Genomic DNA, 19,473 nt, shown 5'->3' with positions numbered 1-19,473 from the left:
AAGATTACAAAACTTCTCAAATTTCTTAATGCAAGATTTTACATGTTCCGATTAAAACAAAAGCATACATATTTAAGCAATCAGCTGAAATACATAGATCAACTAAAGGGAGAATTATCAACTTTCGGACATGAGATGCCTAACGTAACTAATAATAGACACGAAAAATCGCATTCACCATTGTCACTATTTTACATAGATATTGAATAAATGCACAATAACAAGGATACTTTTCAAATAATAAAATTCATGAACTGTACAGTTTAAATTGAACTCCGCATAAAAAGAGGGAAATAATGAAGTGCAAAAGATGTCAAGAATATGGTCACACACAGCGATACTGTAACCATAGTTATTGCTGCGTTACATGCACATAAATCCACCCTACTAATAAGTGTACAAAATTAGGTGAAATCTTATAAAAGTATGTACTATGTAATGGCGATCACCCAGGCACACAATATACAAGAGAAAAATAAATTGTCTAAAACGCCTCGACTTATAAAGCAGACATGATCTCTTGAACTACCGAGTCTTGTACAAACCATGGTTTCTTTTCTGAAACTGCAATGCTAGACGCAGAAAAAAGTATGATTCCCACTATATTCGGTACTACTCCCTTTGAAACCTTTCAATCAGAATCTTAAATATTTTCTTATACTTGATCTTAAATAGAGGTCCCAATCATCATCGGTCGATTTACTTTTTGAATAAAACTCAAACGGATCAAGAAATCTTGATATTTCTTGTTTTATTTAAAAGTACAAACTTGGGAGTTAATAATGAAACAAGATATCTTCCAAATGGATGCGGTACCGTGCAGTACCATTATTTAGTGTTCGTAAAACCTTCGTTACCAAACGATTAACGCGTTACCAACGTTCTTCGCTTTCATCATACCATTCTAATCACCGTGAAATCGTTAAAAATCGTCTTAACGACTTGTCATTTTTAACGCTTCCTTTCTGGTGTCCGCGCCTTAAGAATGACGTTGCTGCCCACGTAATAAAAGACCACGGTGCCAATTAATACCGGCCCAATGATCGTTTAACGGGGTCCTTAACCGTCCACGCTGGTCCCGATAAAGATAACCAACGTCAAAGACAATGCTCCGTCGGGCGTGTCGAGATTACTTGGGATTTCGTGGAAAGGGCTTTTGTTGAACATCCTATCGTGCCAATCCGAGCATTATTAAACCGCCCACGTGACCGAGGCGACGTGTGACACGTGACACATTTTTCTTGCCATTCTTGGAACGTTTCGAATGCTTCGCGTGACGAATTCTTGAGATGCTACTCGGTGTGTCTCCCTTGTGTGACTTTCGCAACATAAAGGTCTTATTACGTTTATCGAGTCATTTAATCTTTGTCGCGTATAGTTCAACAACTTGGCGTGTTGAACAGATACGATAGTTGACAGTTCCTAACCTCTACGCAAAGTATTCGAGTGAATTAATACATGCACAATAAGGTATGCTTGTGTATAGTACCCGATCTAAAAAGCTGTTTCTATTATTGGTGTTTCGACGAATATCCCCTTCATAAACATTATATATCGGAAAACAAAGCAGATGTTTCTTTGTCTCACCTAATAAATTATTTTAAGTATCGTAATACGAAAGTTACCGATTAGATTGCAAATCAAGTTTATTTTAAACAACTTTTTCAGTTAGACAGAAGGTCTTCTCGTTCTTTTTCAATGGACAAGGTTTATTAAACGAAACATCTTTGAATATTCATATTTGTATAATTCCGATTTGAATTTTTGTTCATTGAGAACAAAATAATTCGCCTCTGAAAGAGTTAGTAGTAAATTATAAATCTCACCATATCTACCTCTCTGTGATACATATGTACTTTGTATATGGCATAATAAAAGCATTACTATTATTATTTTAATAGTTTGCGTCGTCAACGCAGTCCAATAGTCAAAAAACCATACGTTTCCAAGATTAAAATACCTAAATAATAACGTATCTATACTGATCGTAGACCATTCGAATAATAGCAGTTCTACTGTACTCAGCGTCGCCATTGATTCATCTCAGAAAGTTTAAACAGCACGGGCAAATGATGTCATCTTTTGTGATAGAAGAAAGAAAATCACCTCTTTTTGGGGCACATCGCGTCTTTGGAACACATTAATCCTCACCCTCCTCCATTGACCAATTGTTGCGAGTTTGGAATTGACAGTAAGAAGTTTGGAATTGACAGTAAGAACTGTGAGGTTTTTCTGCGTGACTTAACATCGATTGACTCAATGGCAGGGCTGGTGAGTTTTGTAACCAGTTGAGATTCTATCGCTCAAAATCTCGGGAAACATGATTGCGCGCAGAGGGAGAACTTACGTAAATAGTATACACGCGTGGTCAGAGGCGTACATGCGTGACACCTATTGGTGTCACCGGTATGACGTTAGAGTGGTCCCTGTCGTACGAAATGGTATTGTTTGTCATTGAGTGTCATGCGATTCGCGCAACCATGCTGCGCTTTTTCCATCGAGGAATTCATCTGATCGAAATCCTTTGGAACTCTCGTCGCCGCATTACCCATGTGACTTTTTGCATGATCGCGGTTTCTGTCGAAAGTACGGTGAGTTTTCGAAATAACAGCTGCGATCGCGCGATTAAATAATACTTTGCTCTTGTGAAAAGAAAAATGGAACCGATACCATTGCGCGAATATACAATAGTTACCCTACCGAGTAGTTACTAACAAGAAGTGAAAATATCGATAATCGTATAATATTTATTATAGTAACCGCACGATATGAGTACAGCTCACTGCGAAAAGAAGATGAAAAGTAACTGGACACCAAAGTAATTGTTGAACATTGCGCAAGGATTTCATAAATAAATATCAGTTTAGACAGAGTGGTCTACGTGACTGTTTCGGGTCATAACTTCGTTATCAATTAAAGAAAAATGGCAAAGGAAGGAGATGAATGGTTCGAAGAGTACTAAATTTCTAGGAGGAAATTTTTTTTTTAAAGTGCAACAGTGTATTCAATAATTGCATCATTTTTTTAAGCGGAAGTGCAAATTGTTTTACACGAAACGAATCCTCTCGTTCTTTAAACAAATATCTTTTTTCGAAAAGGATAAAAATTATGAACCAATTGTGGCTAATTCAATTCACCTTGATTCAGTTATGACAACAATTGAAAAGTGTTGTACGAAATGTGTACTTTTTTACGTAGAATGACGTAAAAAGAGAAATAAAAATAAGAGAATTGTTGCATGTCTACAAATTTAGTACACTTTAAAACATTCGTCTTCTTCTTTGCAAATTTCTTTCTAACCGCATTCATAACGAAATTATGTCGTGTAGACCACCCTGTATAATAACAGAATTGAATATCAGTTTTCCCTGGGCACGAAAGCCTTAATATTTAAACTATTTATAATGTAATTTTCGATAAACAATAATAAATAGATCTGTTAAATGCTCCTGTGGCACAGTGGATCGTAAACAGTTTTGAATTATTTCGAGGTGGAATAAAATTTTTCAAATGAAATATCCTTTTTTGTTACTAACCTTTGGTCAGCTTGAGTAACCTTGGATCATAAAACATTACACTTGTCCTAAAAACCTTGCTTAAAAGATAAATAAAGAAATACTCAATTGCGAGCAAAAAACTTGGTGATCTTGAAATGTGATTGACGTTTCCAATTCAACCAAACAAATAGCACCACACTGCTGCTGAAAACCAGCTCCTTCTATGTGTTTACAAATAAAGGATACCATATGAAACATGTAATTGGCAATAAAATATGCAAATAATATATATTACATAAAATATAAAGATTAAAAAATTGATTTTTAAATTCTTTAAAAAGATGAGGAAAATTTTTATTAGAATCTTATCTTTTAGTTGCGTTGTATAAAATATCTCTGTACAAAAAGATATACAATATTACACACCGTGAGAAAAGGAAGTGAATGTAAAATTCAAATTTTGTTTCTTTTTTAAAGCGATCTGAGACAAAATGCGGAATAAAAGATTTGTTTCGGTCACTCAGAAGCGATTGATTATTCCAAGGTGACGCGACAACCTTCAATTGGATCGATGTGCCAACATTCTCCTCTTTTTCTTCATTCCTTGACTCGTTCACTATAATTGCAATTCGGCCCTGTTCTTTCCCTGGATCCGCAACTTCTCTCAGAATACGTCGAGGTCGCTTTCATGGAATAATTGAGAAATCACTTCGCGATAACATTACCTACAATTTGAGATTTTATTAAACACATTTACGTTTTATTAAACACACTTTCATTGGTGTGATTGCAACGTGTAATGCAGAAACGAGTCACTAAGTACATAATAATCAGTGTTAAGAAACATTACCACTTCGAAAGTGTTGGTTTGTCGAAGAACTTGCTAATATAAAATGAATTACTAAAAGTATCATTACTGATATTGGCAAAAGAATTGATAACTTTTTATGGCACTGGTTATAATTTTCCTACTCTATAAAACGGGGTACTCTAATTTTCAATTAGAACTGTTCACGACTCGGAAATAAAATTAAAAACTTTTCAAATTTTTATAACAATATCAGAAGAATCAGAAAAGTTTTTAATTTGAATATTTTCGAGCAAAAAGTATAAAACGAATTGTATTTTCAATCAAGTGCAAATATTTTACTAAACAATTCTGACTGGCCAAATTCGTAATATAACAAGTTAATTCTGTAAAATTACATAAGAAATTCTATTTTCTCCATTTTTTTAATTGAAAAATTCATAAAATCACAAATTATTATTTATAAACTTCTTCTGCAAAATTTTTACTAAAAGTATCCGATACGATGAGCATAAAAAAAGAGTATTTAATCTTTATATTAAATACATGTTTTATGTATGCAAATTAAATCTTTAGATAATAACAAGACGTTATTGTTTATTACTTTAAATAATGTATAGGAATCAATTCTTTACTACAATTTCATCGAACAGTATTTCCACTCAACAATTCATCAAACACGAATTAAACATTCTGAAAAAACTGCTACGTGTGGAAACATTTAAATATTGAACGGATAAAATAGAATTAAATAATAAATACATAAATAAAAAGCTCCCTAAAATGTTTGTAGACAAGTACCTCGACAAATTTCTCTCAAACCCTGTTTGGAACTCTAATGATTATTCTTTTGTCGAAGTAAACAGACTTCTCATCGAAAGCAAAATTATTATAAATATTCAACAAGAAAGTATAACTGCTGATTGTAGAAAAACACTTCTTAAGTTACCCTGGATACGTGTTACTTTGTTCGGTAATTTTTGCTCACCTGCATAGTCCCCGACCTTCCCCAATAAAATGATCACCAAGAAACTCACAAAGAGATCCTCGAGAAGGGTTTTTATCCATCTTGGAGCATTCTCGAATTGGCAAGTTTTTCATTGATCGCGGTGAAAGAGGGTCAACGAAGAAGCCTAGTTGCCAACGGCCATGCACCTGACCTCTCCAAAGGAAAGACCCTTTGAAAGACGCGTCTCGCGACGAGAAGCGACAGGGCCTTACGAACGTAATGTCAATGTCACCACTTCAGGTGCAGCAGTTGCTTCAGGGTGTGGTCCCCTCCTACGGGTCGACGACTCCCTACCAGATTCACATATATAAAAGGAGAACCGTGCTTGGACAGGATACAACATAACCGTTGATGCTTTAGGGCGAATACTGGTTAATCATCCAGCAGCGCTCTTAAATATGAAATCTCTTGTAAGTAATTAAATTTATCATAAACTTTTCAAAACCTCTAAGAATATCGCCAAGTTGACTAACTTCACGTTTTTGGTACAAGATCAAGACTCCCCCTTTAGGGGAGAAAAGAATATCTTGATTCTCTTGTATTTATTTCTGTCCGATTATGGACTCCTAACAGTTATTGAGATCGATAATTTATATATGACAATTGATTATATTAGTTTGTATCAAATCTGTGCTATTGAAATGTGTATCAAATTATGTCCTTTGTAATGTTGGTTTTGTATTAGACCTTGCTGATTAAAATTTAACGTTTTGGTCAATGTTAACCACTGACATTGAATTTCACTTTCTGAAATATTAAATTTGCATTAAACTTCGAGTTTCAAAACTGAACACCATAAAAGATTTTGTATTAGAATATTAGTATACTATTAACACATTCTAACTTTACTAATTTTTGTATTTCGGTTCTTCCTTCTTATCGTACTTCAATTCTTCTAAAGTTAACTAAACAAACATAAATCTAACTCTTACGTAAAAACTACACAAAACAATGTTTAATCATCGAAACAAAAATCAATAGTCGTAATTTAATAATGTCTATTGGAATCCTCTGTGACTCTTTCGACTCATTGACACACCAATGTCCCACATTTTCACAGAATAAGTATCCTCACCAACTTGTGCAATTTTTCTACTCTATTCACAGCATCGAACAAAAGCCAATAAATACCAAATAATCGAAATAAATTCCAAATAAACTCAAAAAATTGCTTCGCAATCATTTTTCAGCAATCTATTACAAGATAAAAAATTGTTCTCACGTGTTACAGATCATCTTCACGGTATTCTGCGGTTTGGCGATCGCAGAACCAGGATACCTGGCGCCGGTGGTGTCCTACAGCTATTTTGGCGTTCCCCTAGCTTACGATGGAAGAATTTTGGACACGCCAGAGGTGGCACAAGCGAAAGCAGCACATCTCTCAACACAAGCGTACGAAGCAGCCAGGAATACGCTTGGATATGCACATGTGCCAGTCCTAACTCGAGTTTATGCGCCTACAATTACCTACGGCGCACCCATCGGCACTGATGGCCGGGTCATCGATACACCTGAGGTCGCGGAAGCGAAAGCTGCTCATCTTGCCGCTCATGCTTTGGTAATTGTGCAACACAAATTATGAAACAATTCAACATTTTATTAACAAAAAGTAATGGGATCATACATAATCCAAGTAGCACTCAAACTCAATAGCTTATTCTCAAGTGTAACAGAGGGTAGTAGTAGTAGTACTAATAAGTATAATCACAATTTAATAAATATGCTATGATGCAAAATTAGAATCTCTAAGTACATATATGGCATGGTTATATGTCAACCATGTCAATAACAATTGTTGTTTGATATTGTATGAAAAATAGATAACATTGTTACATATTAAATTCAGAGTTTTTGAATATAACAGAGATATGAAAATTAGTGTGTATATTTGGTAAGGTTCAAAAGTGATATTGAAGTCCAGTAACTATTTACTAAATTAAATGGTCTGCAGATAGAATCTCTACTTTAATTTCAAAGAATGAATAATAATTTCTATTTTAAGTTGACCACGAACTTATTTGTCACTCTAATATTCCTTATTAAAAATATGTAACGATAACTTGATCAACTGAAAATCTAATTTTTGAAGAGAACAATGATATTTAACTAAGTCTCAAATATTGATGTTTATAATAAGTACGAAGTCAATGTAGATTTTTATAATTTATGCACTACAGGAAGCTGCAAAGAAACTAGGAATGTATCCATACGGCGCTCTGGTCTACTCTTCATTACCCTATGCCTATAAATACGGATATGGTGCCCCTCTTGGTGCTGATGGTAGAGTCATAGATACCCCAGAAGTTGCAGAAGCAAAAGCTGCGCATTTAGCTGTACATGCTCAACAGGCCAACAAAATTGCTGAAAAACTCTAATTAGTTCGTAGCAATACTCGGAAAATGTTGAACACCAATGATGTAGCAATAGATAGTAAAACTATGTTTCATCATTTACCATTGACACAAAAGTATACTACTTTTGCAACTTGTCATTACTTTCGATTCCTTTGTTGATTATTTGAATAATTGAAACGTGAAATGAGTAGAGTAGAAGAAAAAACGATTGTAACTTAACAACTGATATAAAAACAACATCGTGTTAGTCAAAATATTATTAATACAATACATGAACAATTACTAGTCGAAAGAAGAGACAGGAAAAATGTGCCATTTTTATATCAATCTTATGTATAGAACTTTGGTAATAAATAACTCTCCTCTTTGAGATACTTTCTTAACACAAATGCTTGTTTCACATTCACATTCATTTTACATTCTTTACTTTTTGTTTCTACGAACAATATGTTTTTAAATTATTTACACAAAATTCTGATGGATGCTAAACATGCTAAAACATTTTTAGATGTGTGAAACTATATGAATGGTACTAACCAATAGACCACATTAAATATATAATTAAAATACGTATTTTCTTTGAAACAATCTTGCAAATTTTTAAGTAAGAACATATATTGTTATTGTAATGCATCAATTAAAGTTGTAAGAAAATATATTCAGTGCAGGCTACAAACTATAGTCGTTTTTAATTTCTTATTATTTACATTTTTTTGCACAAAATTGAACATATTTATTGTAAATATAAAAAAATATTTATATATACTATACATAGTATGCAATACAAAATATTCTTTATTAAAAGTACATAATAGTAATGTTGTTCTTTCTCTCTTCGAATCACTTGAGAAGAGATCTTTGAGTGATTGATCCCCGTACGAGCCCCCAAATAACTGTTGTCCTCGCGCAAGACCCCCCGTAAAGGATACTCGTGCCTTCCAGGAAAGCTAGCGGACCGATCGGCGCCAAATGTTTAGTTTAACTCAAGTCCAACCGCGCGCGTTATCTTGTTTAGGCCTACGCTCGAAGCAGGCCTAAGCGAACGCCAAAAATCCGATACTACAGTAATAATTATAAGATACAATTGTTAACTACATTCTACATTATAAAGCTTTTCCTATTTCAATTGCTTTGCGTGCCATCATTATTACACCCTCTCTGGTAGAATGTTCACCGATAAATCTTTCCGAATGTACAAACCGGGCACCTTCAATTCCACAGGCACGTTCAAGCTGCTCATTTTTCAAACCTCCCCAAGCTTCTGGCAAAAATAATCTATAAACCAGAAGTACGTATTAACAATTTAAAAGATTACATAATTGTCATTTAGATAAGTTGCAAAGACCGCACATACCTGCACAGAAAGCTACCGTTTTTTATAGGTACGCATTGGATTCGATAATAAGAAGATTTATAAATTACATATTTCAAAGAAGGTTGTATATTCAATTCTTTTTCTATTGTAAGCAGATGCTGAACCCATGGCACGTATTGACCAATCTCTACTATTTCTCCACTTGGATCAACCTGTAAATGTTTGTAAATTTACTATATGTTCCATTTTATTTTACATGTATAATAAAATTATAAAAATTGTTAGCATTGCAACACCACATTGTAAGATACTGTACCATCATTGTAAGCAATAAAACAAGTTTGACTGTACGACTTCATAAACTTTAATATTTCTAAATTAATATTCTAACTTTAATATTCTAAATTAATTTTTGGACGTTGTAAAACATAGATGAAACTACTCTTATACAATATTACACTAAAGAAAGGCCTATGATACATTTTTACATATCTAACAATAGATAAGTTATTGTAATACTTGCAGCTTATTCAAGCATTGTGTCATTATATTCAAATCAATGTAAATGTCACCTCAAAGACACGTTGATTGTATATTTTGATTTTTAAACATATTATCAATAATACCATTATTAATTGTAAACTGATAATAATGAGTAAAGCATCAAAGTTTTGCTGTATTCACCTCAAAGCGTTTCTCAATAGCTTCTTGCACAATGGACCTCCCTGGTAACCAAACATATGTTGTAAAATTTATATGTTGCATAAATTCTTGGCCAACTAATTCAACTGCTTTAAAAAATTGTTCGTCAATATCAATATTTTTACTATTCCATGCAGGATTTAGAAGTTTCACGCGAGAAGATATATCAGTTACAATAGAATACCTAAAAAGGAGTATAATGCATTACATTTGTGATTAATTCTGTTATAAATACATAGCACTCCTATCGGTCACTTACAGAGATCCATCTTTATAGATTGAAATTCCATTATCTATTCCATCTATTTCTTTAATAAGCGTATTATATATTTGTTTAAATATTGTTTCTATATCACTCTCACTTGCTTCTGGAACTAGGTTCTTAATAATTTCATGTCCAAAGTGACAATAAACTAAACCTGCACTACTTAATGTTACTTCCTCATCATAACCAGGCTTTTTTATAACTGTACTTATTGTCTCCTTAAAATCTCTAATTTGTAGAATATATGCATTTAATTAAATATATTAGCTTTAAGAAAACATAAACAAACAATATAAAATGTTTAAATGTACCTCATATGATGATCATAACGAAGCTTGGCATGATTATATTCCATACCTACATCAACTACTATGTCACAAGTATCTAAAATGTTTTGATCACGTGTTCTACAAACATATTATACATATTATAAAAAGTGATCCAAAATTACAGAATATCATGATTAATATATTAACAAAAGGCACTCCATTATGTGTCCTATGATCTTATGAACATGTTTTTGACAGAGTCTATTTGTACCTTATATTTAGTCACATAAAATCTTACCTCACAACAACTGCATCCTTGTATCGTGGTAGTAACTTCAACATAAAACAAGCAAGTGCTTCGTCACAATGAAAGGTACCATCATGTGTTCCGATTTTTATAGATTCTGGCATTGTCACGAAGTTCCACGATTTCGATTGTGCATAGGTTAGAAATCTTGGTATAGCAAATAGGTTTGATGAACGTAAAACCGTTTTATAAATTCTGTGTATCATATTAAATTTTACTATTATTAAAAAGACTTATAAACTTACAAGCTCACCTAATTGAAAAATTTGATTTCCTATTAAATTATTTAGAACATACATGCCTTCAGAAACTTGATTCGTCAATGTTTACCGATATAGACTAGTCAGAAATTACACGTCCTGCGATCAACTTATCATAAATTGCATATGCTATACTTAATGATTAAAAATTACGCTTCTATAAAAAGTACTCGGGATACTAGTCACCATCGATAACTGTATGGTAAGTATTATTGGTCAATGGTGGAAAATCAATAGCGGATCTCAAGCTGAGTGAGAATGAATTCATGCATAGGTGTAGGCGCCCAATAAAAACGTTAAGTATTCATAAATAGAATAATTTGCTTACGAATTAAGTACTACTCGTAATGCAAGAATGAATACAATTTAATATGCGAAATAATCATTAATATTTTGAAAATTATTTATAGCGAAAAGTACTAATTTGCATTTATTAAAAATAATATAAATCCGCTTATATTTATTTCTATCAAGATGAACTCTACATAATTAAAATTTATACAAAAACAAGTCATACTAGTATTAAAACGAGTCACCAGCCCAAAACGGCTGCATTTTCTACGTCATACGTCCCAATTATTGGAACTTGTTTTATAATAAATTTAACATTAAATCAAGAAAGCGATACTAAAACTACAAAGTCAGCTGCATCGGATTCCTATGATTTAACCGCTTCAGACGGCTATAAAATTAAACTCATTTTTTCATTACGAGAAACTTATCGAATCAATGGTAGTATCTAAACAGGAACGAAATCATTCTGTTCCTTAATAACTAACATTTTTATTAGAAAACTACGCCAATGCCGCTGTATTCTCTCTCACTCGGCTTCGCTCGAATCGCCGTTAATCTTTGTCGTCGTCTTCGACCAACGGTAATTCTTGCTTGGGTTCGTAAGAGCAGCAATAGATTACTGCTACTGGAGTGGGGATGTAAACACATTGTGCCTTCTTATCATGAACAAATAATACATAAGTACCAACGTACTCAGAGAAATAAGCCGAATCCCATGTGTAAGGGATAGGGAAGTAACGAGCGTAAGTATCTATTGTTTTGGTATACCAGGTGCAGTATTTTCTCGATAAATGTGAGTCTTGGGACCGACATTTAAAAAGGACCAGCCATAAAACTTTACACCTGTGTCAACATCTCATCGGCAAAGAACGAAAAAGAAAGAGGGACTGAGCATCGAAGCAGTCGCCGAAGTTTAATTTCACATTTTAAAAAAGTTTTCTTTCTATGAAACCTTTATCGACATATTTGTAAGATCTTTCTGATTAAAATGAGACCAAAATGACATAATTTTGATGATATTTACTCATTTAGCAAATGATATTAATTCAATAGTTTTCACTTATTAAATAAGTGACATAAGTCTCTCTTCTATTCATACATACTTATCATAGTCATACAATGCGATCAAATGAGGGTTGGAATTGGTAAAATCTGATTTCTTTGGCATTTATTGTTTAATACATAAGTAAACATGATTTAAATTATATCGTGTTTGGTCTCATTAATTAGAAAGATATGACAAATACAACAATAAGGTTTGCGTTAACAAAAAAACAAGTTCATCTTTATACTAGTACTGTTTCGTCAACACAAGCATTTATCTTATCGTCTAATATTATATTATAGTCAACTGATGAACATCATAAAGATTCTTCGATGCCAGATCTTATCATGATATTGGTGGTAGATCTATTGATTTTATAAATTATGTCAAAATGTTTAAAAACCGGTATAATAGATCTACACTACTACGAGTTATCCTATCTGCCATAAATATAGTCCTTAATATGTTAAAAACTAAGAAGGGTCAGATTAGATCAAGGTGAATAGTAAAATTATTACACGCGTTAATGGTATATCTAAAATTACAAGTGTTTAGAAAAATGTTGATACCGAATAAAACTGAATCATGTTTCTTTATTTTTCTACTAAGACGTGCACTGTCTAATAACAAAGTTATGCAACGCACGGAATTCTATTTCATCTTCAGTTCATTATAAAGCTATAATCCTTGTTAAAACTTAGATACGCAACAAAATCCTATATGCAAAATTGGGTTTGAATTACAAAATTTTTTGAACGTATGTAACAAAACTGTATTCTTTGTGTAAGATTATTCTAGATTGTATCGGTACATTCCAATTTCTTAGTTATTTCTTAAGAACAAAAATGATGATATATAATTTCTGTTATAGTTTCTTCTGAATAATTGGTATATTTCAATAAGACGTCACAAGTAAACTTCATAAATATTTAGGGACAGGGGTAGTGTTACTTCATTATAAAATATAATATATCTCGAATAAAATATTTGTCATGTATCCATTACATTGAAAAGTTTGAATTTTTAATAATACATGCTCTTTTGTAACTTTTTGTAATTTTGTAATAAAATATTCTTAAAGAATTACATCTTTGTCAATATATTCTGTAATACCTACATATTATTGAGTTGAAGAATATTTTTTTCATGAACTGTATTTGTTTCAAAAACATCCAATATGCGTGTTAAATATTACATTACATTTAAAATAAGTTTCACACATAATTTACTGTATATTCCGTATAAATATAGAAGAAGAAACAGTACAATTACAAAATGTAAAGTATCAAATAAATAAATCCTCGCGCGATGTATGAAGGTTAACAATCGTTAAAACAAAACGAGAGAAATTGCACGTAGTATACAATTATTATTAACACAGTACAGACCCTTACAATACACAGTGTTGATGTATTTTCGTACACCATAAAAATAACATGCATGCGATGCCGTTATAGAAGGGCACACATAGGTATTTACAAAGATGATCGAGGTACACGCAAGCTATGAAATATAACTATCCAGACGCTTATCACATTATCTATCTAAAAATCACTAAATGGAGCGGAATAAGTTCACATGTAAAAATATATTTATGCGATCGTATCTATTTATACATGTTATCGATAGGAATTTCGACTTATGGGATCATTTTTCCGCTAATAATTAAAGACATATTAACTAGAAAAAGTAGGAAGGATAAGGGTAGCTGCCACGAAATCGTAAAAATCGTTCGATAATTGAAACGTTATCGTTGTCATAGCGAGCAATAATTGAGTATTTTGCAAATCTCTCTACTACTTTTCACTGTACATACACTCTCGTAACCTACATGCGTGTAACTCAAATGTACATTTGTGCAGTTGCATCAAGCCAAAGAATATGCTTGCTGAATCGAATTCCGTTTCGTACGCACGTACGTTGAGCAATGCAAGATTTATTACCGGAGCGACTGATCTACAATGGATCGCAACCGACCAGTATCAGAGAGAATATCTTCCATCGAGAATTGCTAGTGGTTGTTACGCATAAATACGAAGTAAGATTTTCTCGGATGCTAAACCCGATCGATTCTTCAATGTACGAACCGACACAATTCACTCTTTACCCTAAAATTTGATAGAAATCAGCTGTCTAGCAAAGTTCTTGAGAACAAACTTGGTGAAATCGTTCTAGCAAGAAGCACACTCGCTGTACGTAAATAGAGAATTTGCTCAAGGAAATTGGTTGGCGACAGTGCTGAGTGAAACAATGCAATGAACACAAGTTGGGTCGGGACAAAATTAGTTGATTCCTTAAGGCCACTGAAGGACTACCCTTGTTTTTCTATTTTTCATCTCTGTACACAAACCTGCAGTCGTTTACCTTCTGGTGTAAAAGTACGAGCCACGTTTAGCGTGATTCACAGTGGGGATAGCAACTCTGAGGAGCTAATTGAATTTTATTCAACTATAAGAATACGAGAAACCCTTTTGCGGATAATTTTTTTCATCAGCTAATCGTCAAATAATTATCCAGGTTATGGATAATTGAAGGGTCCTGTTGATCGATTCAAGCCTAATTCTTCATAAAGGCATTTTTCTATTTTAATCTACGATTCTTTAAACGATTTTGAATAGTACTCAGCACTATCCTTCAATGATATTTTTTCCTAACTTTACGAAACAGCTTACTAACGTAGAAAGTTCTCGTTGCTTCGACAGCTGGTTCTCTGTCTCTTCGTGGTCTGTGTTCGAGCAACTTCGTCGCATTAATTTTAATAAGTGTGAATCCATCTTCATGTACAAGGTTATGGCAATGCTCAGGAAAAGAGAGGCCCTCTTTCAAGGACCTTACCTACTAACAATATATAAATATACACTAGGGAGTTCTCGGATTCACTAATTACCAAAATCAACGTTGTCAGACACGAAGGCCATGGAGAAACCGGTGTTCGTTCACTGCCTATTAAGACATCCTCTGTTTTGAACGTTGTGTCGACAGCTGTGGCTCGGCTCGTCGAAAACTGTGCCTTCCTCGCATACGAACCGAATGTCGAGGACCTGACTCGAAGTGAAGCCAGGAGAACAATAGTGAAAAAGTCTGCAATCCCTAGGGTCATTGTAGAAACGATACAACTCCCTCTCTAAGCAACTGAAACCGTCTCGTTTATTCAGAGTCGACGATTTGAGACCCAACAGCCTCGCGGTTGCTGATTTTACTTCCTCAGAATCTTTGGTTGTGGTCTCAACAATCATCGGCGGCTCAGTGACGTAAGAAATCTCGGTTGTGTCTTGATAGTCTGACTTCGTGGACGACGCAATCGAGATTTCTTCATCGACTATTGGCTTGGTGATAATTTCACTGTGATAAGGTTCATCGGGCGTCGAGGTAACCGTCGGGATTGTTGTGCTGAGAATCTCTACATCCATAAACGTGGAACCTTTCGGAGTTGTCGACATTTCCGACTCCGTGCTGGTAGACTCCTCTGGTAGAACTTCCTTCAAAGTGTCCTGAATCGTGGAAGCAAGTGTCGATAAACTTAATGCAGGATAGGGTGTGATGTTTTCGTTGTTCTGCACCGAATTCTCGTTGGCCTCCTTCTTCAAATTGGGCGGAGACTTTTGTTCACTGGGACTGGATTCCTGGTCGTCTTTGCTCTGCATCAAGATTTGATCGTTCTGCATCGGTTCATCTACGGAACTTCTATCCTGATCCTTTTCCGGTTTATCTTCGAGTACGTTTTCCTCGCTTTTGCTAGCCTCCGTTGTAATAACTGGCGTCTCCGTCATTGTCACTAGTAGTTCTGTGGCCTTTATGAAATCGTCTTCTTTGATTGTGGTGGTTGGCACTGTAGTGGTCGACTTACGTACCAATGAGGGGAACTTCCTGATTATAGGTTTTGGCGCTAGTTCATTGTACGACTTGAGTGGCTTCGCTGGCTTAGGATTCAGCAGACTGTGTCTCGGTTTTATGATGACGGGATTTGGGGTCGTCGTTGGAGGAATATAGTTGTAACTCTTCCGTGCTGAAATTGGTTTGAACAACTTTGGAGGCGTAGGACGAACGGTAGTTGTTGTAGTGGTAGTAGTTGGAGTCATTGTCGTTGTCGTTGTTCTTGTCGTTGTTGTTGTAGTGGTAATAGTTGGAGTCGTTGTCGGTGACGTTATCGATGTTGTAGTTGGTGTTATCGTTGTCATTGTTGACATAATTGTCATTGATGGTATCGTTGTCTGCTGTAAATCTATCGCCTCTGTACTAGAATAATTAAAGTTTTCTGTTTCCTCTTCAATTTCCATAGTCTGTCTGTCCAGAGGCATTGTAGTGGCTTCGATTTTATCTTCATCAGTTTTTTTAGTATCGCTGCCTGTTTTGTCTTCTTTTATCTTATCTGTGTCGACTTCTTTGTTCGTTTTCTCGTCGCTTAAATTGTTGGATTCTGTCGATTCACGTTCCTTGTAATTGTCAGGTTCGTAATTGTCATCGACGTAATCGTGAGCAATGTTTTCCACAGACTCTGACGATTTCTTACCATCTGACACGTTCTCCTTCTTTTCCTTGGGCAGTTCATCGGTAAACTTGAGGACCCCCTCTGTGCTGTTCTCCTGATCGATCGGCGACGATTCGTATTCGTCGTATTCTTTAGTAATTCCCTCCTTAAAATTAGCAATTTCCTCAGAATTGCTATGTTCGGAAGAAATCGTTAAATCATCGTGGCTTCCGGTGTCTTTGTAATCATCGTCTATACTCATTTCATGAGTGTTTTCGTCGAATGCTTCTGTAGAGTCAGGATACTCGGAGGACACCTCCTGCGAATTAATTTCTTCTCCTTTGATAGTGGAGAATTCCTGCGATTTTCTTTCCTCTTCTTCTTCGTTTGAGAATTTCTCACTTTTATCTCGTCTGTGAGAGGAAACTTCTTTAGATGAATCTTCGAATTTCATACTCTTTTCTCGTCGAGAGTTTCTACTGACTTCGTGAGATGTTCCAAGGTCTTCTTCAGAATCGTCTTTGGAATCTTGGTCACTGAAAACTGTGGTCGTTTCCTCTTTCTCTGTCCCGTGTTCAATCGACGATTCTTCCTTATAAGAATTCTGCTCCACTGAAATATTTTCCTCTGTCATTTCAGCCGAGTCTAATTCTTCGACTGATTTCTCATCACTCTTGACTTCGTGATCATTTAAAATGAAAACTGTTGATTTGTCCTTTGCATCCAAAGACTCGTCTACCTTATCTTCATTTTTCTTCGCATCTATGATCTCGTACTCGTTAGCCTCATTCTTCCGATTGTCTTTACCAGTATTCTGATCTTTTCCAACCTGAAGGCTCTTTGCGTAACTAGAGTGATAGCCGACAGCTCTGGTGTCCACCTCTTTAAAGGTCTGCGATTCTGGTTCGTCAAAAATGTGTTTGTCTATTTGTTCTACCTCAGAAGTCACAATTGGAGAGTTTGTAGTCTCCACTGTTTCGTGAATAGTAATTTGGTCACCAATTGATTTAATAGCTTCATCGTGTTGCATCTCTATCTCCTCGTTTTTAAGATCCTTTTTTCTTGAAGATATTTTCCCAGAGAAAGATCTTATTCTGGAACTCTTCCTTTTTACGTTTGGTTTTTGTTCCACTCGTTCTTTGGGTTTCTCTTTCTCACTTTCCTTTTGTCTCACTTCTTCTTCGTTACTCTCAATCTCTTCGAGCCATTTACTCGATTCAGTTTCAACATTTTGCTCCTCTAAGTTCTTAGAATCTTTTTCTTCGTTATTTTCAATCTTGCTGAATTGCTTATTTGGTTCAGCTTCAACGTCCTGCTTCTTCGATTTCATGGAATCTTCTTCTTCGTTATTCTCAATTTTTTCAAGCTGTTTATTCGTTTCAATTTCATCACTTTGTTTTTTAAAGTATTCAGAATGTTCTTTGCCTGAAAAATCATCGGTCATTGTTAATGTGGACTCAGTGGTGAATTGTTCAGTTGTAGACAGTATTGGAATATCTGTAGATGTTGAATCCTGTTCAGTCACGTTTTCAAGATTTCCTTGGTCGGATGATTTTAATTTAAGATACTCATTTGGATCAAGTATTACAACATCAATGACACGTTTAAGTTCTGTGCGTTTTTCATGTTCAGTTTCATTTTTGTTCAAATGTAACGTGCCCTGTTTCTCAATTTTTTCTTCAATATCAGGAGATGTTTCTGGTACATCTGTTTTCTCGCTACCTGGAATTTCTGTATGAGCGTTGTTCCCATCTGACTCAATTCCGCTATAGTCCGTTAGATCGATATATTCTTCATCAGCGTCTAATGATTTCGTATGTAACGTGACAGGGATTTCCGTATCTTCTGGATATTCCTCCTCTTCAATTTTAGTCTCCTTGTTCTCAGTCTCTTCCTCTGTGTCATCTTCATACTCCATCGATTTGATATTTTTCGAAGCCTTCGTCTCCAAATCCTCGAGGGACACTTTATTTCCATTCTTCACTTTTCTATTGGAATTCATGTTCTGCAATGTACTACCTCCGAAAACACTGCGAATTGAGTCTTCCGTAAACTCTCCACCGAAAAGAATGTCTCTAAACTTCATTAGGCTCTCTTTGATGGACTTAAAATCCTTAGAATTATCATTAGAAACTTTTTCCCGGTTTCTTTCCTTTCCGCTAATGTCTATAGCCTGAACGTCCTGTCTTCTATGAGAATCGCCTCCGTAAACAAAAGAGACCATTGAACTTTTCGTTTGACCAACAGATCGCTTGTGCCTCGGAGGAGTCTTTGCATTGCTGAGTTGTCTTGCGACGTGTCTAGCGTTACGAATCTTTGGAACGTCTCTGTAAAAGGGATCAAAGGTCTCATCCCCCTCTTTGTATTCGTCGTAGCTGGCAGGAATCGTCGGTAGAGGTAAAGTAACCAACTGCGTGGTATTCAGAGGTCTGCCTGACTCATCGCTGACACTTGCCTTAGCAGTGACGATCACTCTGGACTGTGACGGTAGCAAGGGTGACGGATTCTGCACGATCCTTTGAATATCTGGCGGTGGTAAGTTGATTGTGATCTGGTGAGGTTTCAACTGAGGGATCGGCACAGATGGCAACACATGAATGTGTTGGGTGATCTCGCTGGTAGACTGCGTTGACTTTGATGCACTTCTTAATGTTGGATAGAAGGATCTGATCGTCGTTTCGTCGGTTGCTGGGGTTGGTAAGAAGTTCCCGGAGATTCTTTGTTGCTGAGAACTTTGGCCGATCTTCGTTTGCACCGATCGTGATGACTCTGACGGCGTTGGGACTGGAGAGATGGTCAATTTCGAGACCTAAGAACAATTCGGTTTAAGAGATTAACAAAAGTAACGGAATTAATTGGGCTGAGTTATTTTTTTTATAA

General features: G+C 35.1%; 3 protein-coding genes across 11 annotated transcripts in view; 1 reads left to right on the top strand and 2 right to left on the bottom strand.

Annotated features, from left to right (window-relative positions):
* The first annotated feature begins 1,422 nt into the window (after window positions 1-1,422).
* On the top strand, window positions 1,423-8,157 carry LOC143155162 (uncharacterized). Its single transcript, XM_076327584.1, has 4 exons — window positions 1,423-1,470; window positions 5,555-5,724; window positions 6,546-6,872; window positions 7,492-8,157. Exons 2-4 carry the CDS (start codon window positions 5,713-5,715, stop codon window positions 7,687-7,689), a joined length of 537 nt encoding a protein of 178 aa, XP_076183699.1. The 5' UTR covers window positions 1,423-1,470; window positions 5,555-5,712; the 3' UTR covers window positions 7,690-8,157.
* A 173-nt stretch (window positions 8,158-8,330) lies between these two features.
* On the bottom strand, window positions 8,331-11,027 carry LOC143155324 (MYG1 exonuclease). 5 transcript variants are annotated; one of them, XM_076327936.1, is made up of 7 exons: window positions 10,780-11,027; window positions 10,518-10,721; window positions 10,262-10,357; window positions 9,945-10,178; window positions 9,668-9,869; window positions 9,023-9,195; window positions 8,331-8,943 (listed from the first exon to the last, which is right to left on the bottom strand). In XM_076327936.1, the coding sequence occupies exons 2-7, from the start codon at window positions 10,628-10,630 to the stop codon at window positions 8,772-8,774; spliced, it is 990 nt and encodes a 329-aa protein (XP_076184051.1). In that variant the 5' UTR covers window positions 10,631-10,721; window positions 10,780-11,027; the 3' UTR covers window positions 8,331-8,771. The 5 variants fall into 5 exon arrangements, with proteins under 5 accessions (XP_076184051.1, XP_076184048.1, XP_076184050.1 ...); XM_076327933.1 differs by having other exon boundaries at window positions 10,518-10,743; window positions 10,824-11,027; XM_076327935.1 differs by having other exon boundaries at window positions 10,824-11,027.
* Window positions 11,028-13,474: 2,447 nt separating this feature from the next.
* Window positions 13,475-19,473, bottom strand: part of LOC143154848 (uncharacterized) — a 120,772-nt gene continuing 114,773 nt past the window's right edge. For all 5 annotated transcript variants that reach the window (XM_076326861.1, XM_076326860.1, XM_076326864.1 and 2 more), the window contains one exon: window positions 13,475-19,402. In XM_076326861.1, the coding sequence (XP_076182976.1) occupies window positions 15,062-19,402 (4,341 nt within the window). In that variant the 3' untranslated portion in view covers window positions 13,475-15,061. The remainder of the gene's footprint in view (window positions 19,403-19,473) is intronic.

This window comes from Ptiloglossa arizonensis, chromosome 2 (genome assembly GCF_051014685.1).
Source record: "Ptiloglossa arizonensis isolate GNS036 chromosome 2, iyPtiAriz1_principal, whole genome shotgun sequence".
NCBI classification, from domain to species: domain Eukaryota; kingdom Metazoa; phylum Arthropoda; class Insecta; order Hymenoptera; family Colletidae; genus Ptiloglossa; species Ptiloglossa arizonensis.
Note: the sequence above shows the minus strand (reverse complement) of the source record. Positions and strands in the feature narration are given on the sequence as shown.